We start from the raw sequence: 12,291 nt of genomic DNA, 5'->3' as shown, positions 1-12,291 counted from the left end.
GGGGTGCACAAGATAATATTATGACTTCAAGTACATACAAAAAGTCCATGTATGGCTTTTTATTTTTCAGTTCCTAAAAAGAGAAGAATAATTTTATTCAAGTGACTCTGATGATGATGAATCAGGTGAACATGAACAGTGTCATTCTAAGAATAAACGGAGACGAATTAGACTGCCCAGTTCTGAAAGCTTGGAAGAAACGACTGGAAAAAGTGATGAAAATATTTTAGAGCTCATTGGGGAACCCAGTAAAAATGAGAACAGCATGGAAATTAACCAAAAGCTAGCGGAATTGTGGTTAAAATTAATGACAAAAGGCTTGGATAAAGACATTAAGGAAAAAATTATAGAAAAAATTCCAGCCATTAGTAACTGCAATTTTAAAGCCCCTAAGCTAAATCAGGAGGTACTGGTTACTTTAAGTAACCACGCGAAAACCAGGGATGAAAAAAAATCCAACAAAACAGGACCAAATAGGTTACATAATGGCCAGCTTAAATAAATTATTAAAAAATTTAATCACAAAAAATGACAAGGACAACATTGAACACCTGAGTGATTGTATGAGATTGTGTTTGATTTTACAATTTCTTGAATCTCAAACAAGAAGAGCAGTCATATTACCAGGCTTAAATAAAAGTCTAAAGGATATGATAGAAAAGACTGAAATTACAGATATGCTATTTGCACTGAATTAAATAGCATTATTAAAAGATCAAAAGATTTAGAAAGATCAACTAAAGATCTTAAAAAGACCACTTTAAACTATTGGGGCCCGTCCACATCAACCCATTACAATCAACCTCGGGGCGGGCAACGAGGCAACTACCTGAACAGGGTCAGAGCAGTACAGAGGAAGTATTATCGTCCCGTAGCATCAGCCCGCTATCTCAAGCTCCAGCAACATCTCAGCAGTGGGGTCATTACCGAGCAGCACGAGGCCGGCGCCCAGCCCAGCAATCAGCGGCGAGGAGGAGAGATTAGAGGTATTCTTAGCCGGTCGCTTGACTTTTTTTTATAAAAAATGGGCTGAGATTTCTAAAAACAAAACTGTTTTGGAATGGATATACTCGGGGTATGAAATTCCTTTAGTAGGTAAAGTTACCCAAAAACATTATCCTACTAATAATAACTTTAGTTCCTCAGAGAAAGTTATAATTGAAAACTGTATTAAAGAACTCAAAAACATTGGTGCAATCAAAGTTTGTAATCCTGTCAAAGGTCAATACCTATCAAGCATTTTCCTGGTACCAAAACCAGATGGATCATCCAGATTTATTCTCAACTTAAAGACATTTAATAAACATGTTAAAACTCACCATTTCAAAATGGAAGATATAAGAACCGCAATAAAACTAATAAACAAAGAATCGTACCTTGGGTCTATGGATCTTAAGGATGCTTATTTTTGCTTAAAAATACATTCAAACAGCCGTAAATACCTCAGGTTTATGTTCAATGGAAAAATATATGAGTTTCAAGTATTGCCTTTTGGCCTTTCATCTGCACCTTATGTTTTCACAAAGCTGATAAAACCTGTTATCTCCTATCTTAGAGAACGGGGCTTTAGTTCTGTCAATTATTTAGATGATTTCTTGTTCATTGGCAATTCAGAAATTGAATGCCAAAGAAATATTCTGACTAGCCGAAATCTTCTAGAATCACTCGGCTTTATCATAAATACAAAAAAGAGTAATATGCAACCATCAAAACAGTGCAAATTTCTGGGTTTTGTGTTAGATTGTGAGAATTATAGGTTGTCAATACCTGATGAGAAACGCTCTCATATTTTTAACAAACTGCAAACTATTAGTAAATTAAAATCCACTACTATAAGAATGTTAGCATCAATAATAGGTACTTTGATATCAATTTGCCCAGCAGTACCTTATGGGTTAATGTATACCAAAAGAATGGAACGTTATAAATATTTAGCACTTAAAAGAAATAGACAAGATTTTGAGTCAAAAATATTGATACATGATGAGATAAAACAGGACTTGAAATGGTGGAAAGAACATGTTCTTAATGCTAGCAATCCAATTAGAGAAGGAATATATAAATTGGAAATATATTCTGATTCATCGCTTACTGGTTGGGGCATTGTATGTGGATCTAAAAAGCTTCATGGTTTTTGGAATAGGGATGATCAGAAATGTCACATTAACTACTTAGAATTAAAAGCAATATATTATGGATTGCAATGCTTTGCTAAAAATTTAAATAACTGTGAAATTTTATTGCGATGTGATAATACGACCGCTATAGCATACGTGAATCGATACGGCGGCATACAGTATCCACATTTAAACAACCTGGCACGTGAAATTTGGCAATTTTGCGAATCAAGACGCTTATTTATATACGCATCATATATAGCATCTAAGGATAATCAAGTTGCTGATAAAGAATCTAGAATAGTAAATATAGAAACGGAATGGCAATTAAGCACCAATGCTTTTAATAAAATTAAGTCAACCTTTGGATGTCCAAAAGTAGATTTATTTGCAACTAAACAAAATGCTAAATGTGAACAATTTATCTCCTGGCATATGGAACCAGGTTGTTTAGCTGTGGACGCTTTTACTGTTTCTTGGTCTGATTTACAGTTTTATGCATTCCCACCATTTTCACTTATTCTCAAATGCCTAAAAAAGATAAAGACCGACAAAGCGGAGGGAATAATGGTTGTTCCATTCTGGCCTGCTCAACCCTGGTTTCCCACATTTAGAACTCTTATGAAATCAGACTTAATAAAATTTCACCCATGTAGAACACTTTTGTCTTCTCCTTTCAGGCACTGCCATCCGTTGCATCAAAACCTTACACTGATTGCTGCAGTACTATCAGGGAAGTTTACTTAAGAAAAGGATTAAGTAACGATAGTATTGATATAATGTTAAACTCCTTATCAAAAAGTACCTTAAAACAATATGATTCATGCCTAAAACAGTGGTGGATTTTCTGTACTAATGAAAAAATAGATCCTTTTTTAATGTCAATTCCTCAAATCTTAGCCTTTTTAACAAAGAAATTTAATGAGGGTTCTGCTTATGGTACCCTTAATTCTATCAGATCCGCTTTGTCACTGCTTATGGATTTTGATTTAGGCTCACATAGAAATATTAAACGTTTCTTCACTGGTATTTACAAAATGAGACCTAATAAACCTAAATATGATGAAACCTGGAATCCAACCTTAGTTTTAAATCATGTTTCTAAGTTATATCCAAATGTTAATTTGACCTTGGATATCTTATCCAAAAAATTGGTTATACTTTTAACTTTAGTTACAGCTCATAGATTACAAACTATGTCATTGATTAAACTAAGTTGCATAAATGTTAATGAAGAAAATATAAAGATTAAGATTCCTGACACAATAAAAACATCGGGAAAAAATAAATTCCAACCTATGTTGATAATCCCATTTTTTAAAGATAATCTTAGTATATGCCCAGCAACAACCTTGAAAGATTATATCAATGTCACAAGAACCTTAAGAAAATCTGATCAATTGTTTATTATCAGCAAAAAGCCTCATACTCCTGCTTCTACTCAAACTTTAGCAAGGTGGGTCAAGGCTATATTATTTGAGGCAGGCATAGATACGTCTATTTTTAGCGCACATAGCACAAGACATGCATCTACCTCACATGCTTGTAGAAATGGGGTAAATATTGACCATATAAGGAAAATGGCAGGATGGACCGAGTCATCCAGGTGTTTTGCAAATTTTTATAACCGACCACTAAGAGATGAAAATAATTTTTCTATGAGTATTCTTAATAGCTTAGATTAGAATATGCTTAAGAATAATATTGCATCTAATTGTTTTATTTTGTTAATGCTTAAATTAGAAATAATAAATAATTAAAATCTAGCATTTATTTCTTTAAACATCTACAGTAGTAAACACAGAGGAGGCGTCAACGAATATAATTAGTTGATCAAAGGAACTTACCTGTAAGTGAACTTCGATCATAATTATATGAAGTTGACGCCTCCTCTGTATACATATAACCCAACCCTTTATGAGGAAAATTTTTTCTTCATCCCACCCTTAATGCTAGGTATTGTTAATTATTTATTTCTTATCCATACTTTAAACTAAAATGTCGTATCAGCTCACAGTGTTGCCAGAGGTGAATCGGGATACCAGTAAAAATGTTTTTTTTTTCTACACTTCGTGCTTTAAATTTCGTGTGGTTTGGCTCGTCATAAACATGACTACAGTAGTAAACACAGAGGAGGCGTCAACTTCATATAATTATGATCGAAGTTCACTTACAGGTAAGTTCCTTTGATCAACTAATTATACATGTTGAGATTTTTAAAAACAGGCATTTTTTTGATTGAAAAATAACCAGTTTAATAAATATTATTTAAAAATTACTCGGAAATAATATTGACCATCAAATCATTCTATTGGGTTCCAAAATAATAGATCACTAAAACTGAATCACCAAACAATATAGAAATGGCTTCCTAAAAATTAATTATAATCACTGGAAAATAATATTAATCATCAAATAATTGAACTCGATTCGTTTCGGAAATGAAACTACTGCAATAAGTTTTTTGGGAAGTGAAATTTGGCGAAAAATATTTTGCCGAAACGGCAGTACACCTAATTGAAATAATACTTTATTATCATCAATGGTGTAATCTTCTTTTTAAGTTCAATAAATAAATCTTGCTAAATTAAAACACATGGCTAATATTATCGTCAGGGGACTGTTTTTTGGGGTGTTTGAATAGTACACTGTGTCTTAAGGTCGGTAAATAAAAATAAGGTATTACGAACGAGTCTATGACTGAGGGCTTTAATAAGTCGATGTTCGTAATTCTAGTACCGCCCGTGCGACATTTGCGAGTAAAATTTTATATTTCTAAAAGAAAAAATATAATTCTTCTAAATATTGGCGATACCTTAGGATGCGCTCTTGGTAGAGCAAGTGTGATGATTTTTTTAAATTAAATAGGTAGTTTTATTATTGGTATAATATTAGACAAGTTTAAAAATAAGGTTGTTTTTGAACACAGAAACATTTTTCTTTGACATTTATCTCAACACGTTTTTCCAAAAAATGCCAAGGATAACGATTTTCTAATTAGTGGAGAAATTCCCAAATACATGCAAATACATTCATCATACAAGTATTATCAAAAAATGTTCGGTGCTGGCACTTTGCCGGCCGATGCCGCGGCACGCTCGCTTCGCTCGCTCGGCTCGCGCACTGAGGGTCGCAGTTCTACCTAACACTCCTCTTCGCTTCGCTCGTCGTCGTACCTAACCAGACCTGCCTTAGTAGACTAGGCAGAAGCATCGAATTAAGGAACTGATCTATTTATTGGGTGACAGATCTATTACTTTGGTGGTCGAATTTTGATGATCAAACTATAATTTAGGATACAGGTTTACATTAATCTGATGACTCATACTTAGAGACAGATTTGATTAATTTGATGACTAATATATTTCTTAGGGATAGATATAATAATTAGGGTATCGCAGTTTAGTGACAAATCTAAATTTAAGTGACAGAAAATATAGTTTCCGTTAATTATTATTTCTTCAAGTAACATTGTACCAAAACATGCAATGTTGATTTATGAATGATTAATCAATATTAGTGTTAAATCGAAGGTTTTCTGCCATAAACCAAAGGCTAAAACGTGATAGTAGTAGACTGCAAATTAAATCGCTACCTGATTTTACACATTAAACAGAACTATTTTAATTAGCACTGCAGTGCCAACAAAGGTTTCTGGCAGAAAACAGTTGTCAATGTTATGTATGTTCATGCATTAAAAAATATATATGCATATATTTTTGCACCTTTTGCATAGTGCAAGGTGCAAACATGTATACAATGTTTGTAGTAGTGTACTCACCCGCCACCTCCAGTCTTGTTCTGCTGCGCCACGTACATAGTAGCGGCGTTGTAGAGAGCTGTATCATAAGCAGAGGTGCCCCTGTTAGCCGACTCTACAACAACCGCAACGCACCCCGTCAGCCTCGACCCAGCCGTTTCTACCATGGACTCAAGGAATGCCACAAAGGGACCAAGACTAGAAAATAACGCGACATTGACCAAAGTACTTTTTTTTATTACTATTGCCTTAGAAATAGAGACTGACTGCCAGTAATTTTAAAGGCATCTTTTTAAACCTTGAGTACACCATGGCAGAAGTATATAATAAAATGACTAATAGAAATAACGAAATTACTAAAATCAAACTAACCAAAATACTATTAAAATATGTTAACAAGAAACAATTTGTGGGTAAATAGTTAAAGTGGGAATAATTTGATATGAATCAGAATTGATTTACATTTAAAATCAAAGAAATATAAAAATGGAGCAAATAATTAGAAAAGGTTTTTAAGTTATGTCTCGGACTATGGTGTGCATTGTGGTTGTTACAATATTGTACACTATAATAAATATCATACAACAATAATGGTAGTAGGAATAGCTCAGATGCGTCATAATAATATAATAGATAGAGCCTGAACTAATTTTCTAATATTTACAAAATCAAACTGCATCACTCACTTTTATCAACTCAATAACTTTCGAAAGATAATTTATCATAATTAACAAGAAATTTAGAGACACCTTGAAGCCTCTCAAATACTGAAACCAATTTGAGTACCATTTTTTCAACTTAAAGCTATTTAAATTACTGTTCTTAAATAATGTCATTATCAGCAAGAAAACTCCCAAAGTTTAAAACAGCTTGCTAGCTATTTGAATGGGCAATCTTTAAATAGTTGTAAATATTGAAGTAAATACTCACGTTTGGCAGTTTGAGCGGCTGGAGCCGTGTAGGGCTGCGCGGGGTAAGAGGCGGCGGGCGTGGAGGACGAGTACACTGAGCCGTAGGGCTTGGCCGTGGCCGCGCCGCCCGCGCGAGCCCCGCCCTGTTGCCACGCCAATTGGCCATAAGTCACAATATAAATTAATGTTGCAAACAAAAACGAACAAGCAAAACGGAAACTGGGTTTTAAAAAAAGAGGTAGTACCATCAGCCAAATAAGTGGTTATCAATTTTTAAACAAGTTCCTATCAAACGAATGAATATGTCTCTAAAGTCGAACTTTCAAGTTGACAGACACGTCTATTGGCATTATTGTTTAATGACGTGCAAACGATTATCAACTTAAGGGTGAAAGACCACATATTTGGCGATGGTACAGTCAAGGGTAAAGATATCGACACGGCCAAAGTTGCAAAAAAATGTATACGCGACTCTATGCACTTAACATTAAGGCCGTGTATACATATTTTTGCAACTTTGGCCGTGTCGATATCTTTGCCCTTGACTGTACAGCATGATAAAAAAAACAGCATTTGTAAGAGTTATTAAGATAGTGGTGCCTTATACTTTTTACCCATGGACTTTAAAGCAAAACCACACTAATTTAGCTAGATGTGGATTGCCTGATTACTGTGTGTATTGTGGCTAATCAAGACGCACCAACTGTGGTCATGCTAACCTACTCTGCTGTTATGTTGTATATGCAAACATTATTTTTTCATGCATGGTACACAACAACAACATGCAGCATTTAATTAGTAATTAAAACTGGATAAAGCCGTGGTGGCCTAGTGGTTTGACCTATCGCCTCTCAAGCAGAGGGTCATGGGTTCAAACCCCGGCTTGCACCTCTGAGTTTTTCGAAATTCATGTGCGGAATTACATTTGAAATTTACCACGAGCTTTGCGGTGAAGGAAAACATCGTGAGGAAACCTGCACAAACCTGCGAAGCAATTCAATGGTGCGTGTGAAGTTCCCAATCCGCCCTGGGCCCGCGTGGGAACTATCGCCCAAGCCCTCTTGTTCTGAGATGAGGCCTGTGCCCAGCAATGGGACGTATATAGGCTGGGATGATGATGATGAGTCTAATTAATTAATTAATTATTATTGCATTAGACCCAATTTATGAGGGTTGCCCAAGCATCTGTCCGCTCTATTATCACTATTACAGTAAGTCAAGCAATTGCCCACCTTCCACTGCAAGCAGAGCTGACTTTGTACCTTAGTGCAACGCGGGCTTCCTACCGGCTTTGACAGAGGGGAACGCGGCGAATGGCTACTCCCTTCCGTAGGAAGCCCGCGTTGCTCTAAGCTTCGTACACACCCAGCATAGCGATTGGCTACATAGAAGTACTTCTTGCGAACCTCTATGTAGTTATTGATGCAAGTTAAACGAGTCCGTACAGAGTGTGCTCCGCTTGCGGTGGATGGTGGGCATAAAAGTAGGAGCCCCACACTACCTGCGCGTAAGTAGCCTGCGTGGAGTAGGTGGGCTTGGCCTGCGTGGTGTCGTAGGTGGGCTGCGGCTGCGGCGGCGCGGCGGCGGGGTATGCGGCGGCGGCCTGCTGGTAGTAGGCACTCTTGCTGGCGTCGTACGCGGACGCCGCCGCCGCGGCCGCGTGCGCGTGCGCGTGCGCCGCTGCTGGCCAATCACCCGTGTTATTGTATGCTATATTATATTCACACATATTAAGCATGTTGACAGCCAAGGGTGGTGGAAGGCTTGGAATGAGCACCTAATGCTAGTCAAATCAAACTTGTCAGTCGTCAAAAGTACAATTTTTCAGCATTAGGAATTAGGAAGATCTTAACATGTCTTTATTTATATAAATAGAATATATTTATATATTTGCATTAAATGTTGGTACAAAAAATGACAACATACATTAATTTAAAATTTAATTGACGAAGAAATATTTTAAAGAAATAACTAAATAAGTAATGGCAATAGTTATTCACTTGTTGTTATGTTTTTAAAAGGAACAGATATCAATTTGCAAAGAAAAGACAGGTCAAGATTGTTAATTCTTTTTTATGAACAAAAAACAAACTGTACAAATTGCAAAAATACTTTGTTTTGTTTTTCATGTTTGTTTTAAGTATTTAGATCACATCAGACACATTTTCTACAGAATTTAGGCCACAATTAACTTTTCAAATAGAAAATAATGTCTAATATAATTTAAAACTGTTTTGTTTTGGTCACATTTCAAATCAACAGCTTATTTAAAATATAATATCACACAGGCAATGTTAAATTTGACTTCAGAAGTGCCCATGATCAAAAAACATTGAAATAAAAAAACTTTAATTTGTGCAGTTAACTAAATAAAATCAAGATATTTAAATTATTCTTGTAGTGTGAAGGCAATGTGTTAGATAGGCATTATTATATCTTTTCTGGAATAGTCAAGTGACCTTAATACATCCCTTTGTATAGTTATTAAGGTTCCATACAATGCCACACAGCAATAAATTTACACATGGAATTGCATTGAAACATTGCATAGGTAGGTACAATTTTTTTTGACCAAAATAAAACAAAACGGAGAGAATTTATGGTGTGTACAGTGGCGGAATGAAAAAAACAGACCTTAAGGTAGTCAACCTTTTCATTCCATAACTGTACAGTTAAATGAAATTGTTTTGTTATCAATGCAATAAAAATATTACTATTTGTATAAATTTGAATTGAAATTAGTTAAATTGTGAAAAACTGAGGAAATTTCAAGAAAGCTGGAAACATTACAGTTTTGTTACAAATTCGGTTTGGTAGCAATTTCACTATGATACATTAATTTAGCTGCTCACCTAGTGGCTAAACTAGGACATAGCAACAGAAATACATTCAAAACCATCTTTCTTTTACATCAAGCTAGCCTTTTCAATGACACTATCAACAACAAGCAACTAATTTTGGTATTGATATCAATCTCACAATTTTGCACAAACATTTTCATTGACAAGACCATCTTTCTACTAACCAATTTTGTACTACACCCTGGTAGAATATGATAGGAGCATTTGTTCAATAATCAACAGCAACTGATTTTACCAAGTTAGTTCTGCAGAACTCCATTGGACATGGAATGGAATGACCAATTTATAGTTACTCTAGCTGATTATTCTACCGTGAAGCGATACTGTTATCTCCATTATTAGCCTGGAGTCAACTTAGTCAAAACCTAGTACAGTACACTGAATACTGCGTGAATTAGAAGATTTCGGACATATAAAACGAAACCGTAATGAATACCGCAGTAGTATCGATTGATTGCAATAATTACTGATTGTCGGAAAATTACTGTATAGTTGTTTGTTTTCTTGGTACACAAGCTTTGTAAACAAACGCAACGTTAAATCGGAAGGCTTTTTCAGAAAATTCAGAGATTAGCACAGTACCTTGCGTAGCGGCCGCTGCCTGATATGCGGTGTCGTATCCTGTGGCCGCGGCGCGCTGGGTCCCGTACGTCGCAGCGGTCGCTGCTGGGGCTACGGCGTACCCTGTCTGACCCCCGTAAGCGGCCCCAGCTGTCGCCGCGCTAAAATCACATAGTAGAACACCTCACAAAACTGGACACTCGCATAACCCAAAAATCCCCACGATCAATACACGGGAGACGCCATTTTGATTGGAAACATGAACGAGCACAAGGCCACCCATCAATCATTTACAGCTCTTCAACCCAATATTACCTACTTCAAACAAATATACTTATTTACAAAACTATAAAACTCACCCGTACTGAGTTCCGCCGTGAGTAAAACCAAAATAATTATTTGCTGCCATCATTCACCAATTTTCCGCGTTGAAACAACAGACGCGTCAAGACGGAAAAGACCGGCAAGGCGAGGCGACGTAAGTTTTGTCTATGACAAATAAATATGGCGTCCGATTTGCTAACCACAGACAATAGAAACGGATGCGTTCTAAATATTAACAGCTGTAATGAAATTAACGGTATGCCTCACACTAACAACAAAATGTAGAGTACCTTTTTGTTGTTTATGGATACATTATCCAACTGCAAAGAGATAGGAGGGGAGATACAATAAAGAGAAGGTAGCTTGGCATTTGCCAAGCGTACCCGATTATTATTTATTATTTGGTATAATATCTTTGACCAACTGCAAATGCAAATAAAAATCTATCTATCTAATATAAAAATAATGTGGCCAGCATAATACAAATAATTGCAAATAATCGCTAAAACAATATTTTATGGAAATAAAAATAAAATTAAAGCATTCAATATTCTTCTTTTCATAAGCATTGAGCTTTTAGACAGAACTTGCTTGGAATCAAATTAAATTTAAACATTAACGTCTACAAAAATTCAAAATATCTCCTAACGGTGGCATCTTCATTAGACCCATTTTACCTTTTAGTCATCATCATCATGTCAGCCGAAAGACGTCCACGGCTGGACGTAGGTCTCCCCCAAGGCTCTCCACTCAGACCGGTCTTGTGCTTTCCGCATCCAACGCGATCCCGCGATCTTAATCAGGTCGTCGCTCCATCTTGTTGGAGGCCTACCGGCTCTCCCGGTCTGCGGACGCCATTCGAGAACCTTCTGATCCTATTGGCCATCAGTCCTGCGAGCAATGTGCCCCGCCCACTGCCACTTCAGTTTTGTAATTCTTCGGGCTATGTAGGTAACCTTAATTCTACTGCGGATATCATCATTTCTGATTCTATCCGGCAGAGAAACCGCGAGCATAGACCTCTCAATAGCCCTTGCTATTGAGCCTGAGCTTCCTAATGAGGCCCATCGTTAGCGCCCACGTCTCATATCCGTATGTCATCACTGGCAACACACACTGGTCAAAGACTTTTGACTTCAAACCTCGGTAATTTGGACGAAAAGACACTGCGAAGCTTCCCGAATTCCAGGTATACATAGTCGTCAAAAACTTCGAGCGCAGAGCCTCCGACTATTACCTTTTAGTATCTTGGTTTAATAAAATAAACAGATAATACCTTTAACGAGCAATTCTTGTATCAGAATCTCGGAAACGGCTCCAACGATTCCGATGAAATTTGAGTTTTTGGGGATGAAAAATCTATCTGGCTTGGTCTTATCTCTGGAAAAACGCTTGGTACCGAGTTTTAGCCCGAGCGGAGCTCGGTCGCTCAGGTACTACAGTAGAACCCGGCTATAACGACGGCCAAGGGACCGGTGATATCACATCGTACTAACCGGACGCCGTACTAAACGAACGGATGTACCTATATATACTGTAGTCTTTCGGATGTACTTTCATGATGGCTCATATAAAAACCAAACATAAGCCTATACTTACGTCGCTAAAAACGGCTGGTTGTTAAATGCGAATTCGTACTAATCGAACTACACTGTATTTATAAAATACCGTGGAGACACCGTAGTCTTCTCTTCTTCTGGGTGGCATCATATCCGTAAGACAGCAGGACCAACCTGGACCAGATTTGCCGCATCTAG

General features: G+C 36.7%; 1 protein-coding gene across 4 annotated transcripts; it reads right to left on the bottom strand.

The window, feature by feature from the left end:
• Positions 1 to 5,867: 5,867 nt before the first annotated feature.
• LOC141439717 (uncharacterized) lies at positions 5,868 to 10,714 on the bottom strand. Of its 4 annotated transcripts, none has more exons than XM_074104084.1 (5): positions 10,570 to 10,714; positions 10,232 to 10,371; positions 8,290 to 8,498; positions 6,808 to 6,931; positions 5,868 to 5,956 (listed from the first exon to the last, which is right to left on the bottom strand). In XM_074104084.1, exons 1-5 carry the CDS (start codon positions 10,620 to 10,622, stop codon positions 5,895 to 5,897), a joined length of 588 nt encoding a protein of 195 aa, XP_073960185.1. In that variant the 5' UTR covers positions 10,623 to 10,714; the 3' UTR covers positions 5,868 to 5,894. The 4 variants fall into 4 exon arrangements, with proteins under 4 accessions (XP_073960185.1, XP_073960182.1, XP_073960183.1 ...); XM_074104081.1 differs by having other exon boundaries at positions 5,880 to 5,992; XM_074104082.1 differs by having other exon boundaries at positions 5,880 to 5,992; positions 8,290 to 8,471.
• Between the last annotated feature and the right edge of the window lie 1,577 nt (positions 10,715 to 12,291).

This window comes from Choristoneura fumiferana, chromosome 21 (genome assembly GCF_025370935.1).
Source record: "Choristoneura fumiferana chromosome 21, NRCan_CFum_1, whole genome shotgun sequence".
NCBI lineage: Eukaryota > Metazoa > Arthropoda > Insecta > Lepidoptera > Tortricidae > Choristoneura > Choristoneura fumiferana.
This window is presented reverse-complemented; position numbering and strand designations above follow the sequence as displayed.

Bases quoted from the DNA above. Each gene is read 5' to 3' on its own strand.
- LOC141439717 (XM_074104081.1), bottom strand. From the start codon at position 10,622: ATGATGGCAGCAAATAATTATTTTGGTTTTACTCACGGCGGAACTCAG. The intron at 6,932-8,289 runs GTAGTGTGGGGC...GCGTGGCAACAG, and splicing joins CGCAGGCTACTTACGCGCAG to GGCGGGGCTCGCGCGGGCGG. The intron at 5,993-6,807 runs GTGAGTATTTAC...CGGTTGTTGTAG, and splicing joins AGCCGCTCAAACTGCCAAAC to AGTCGGCTAACAGGGGCACC.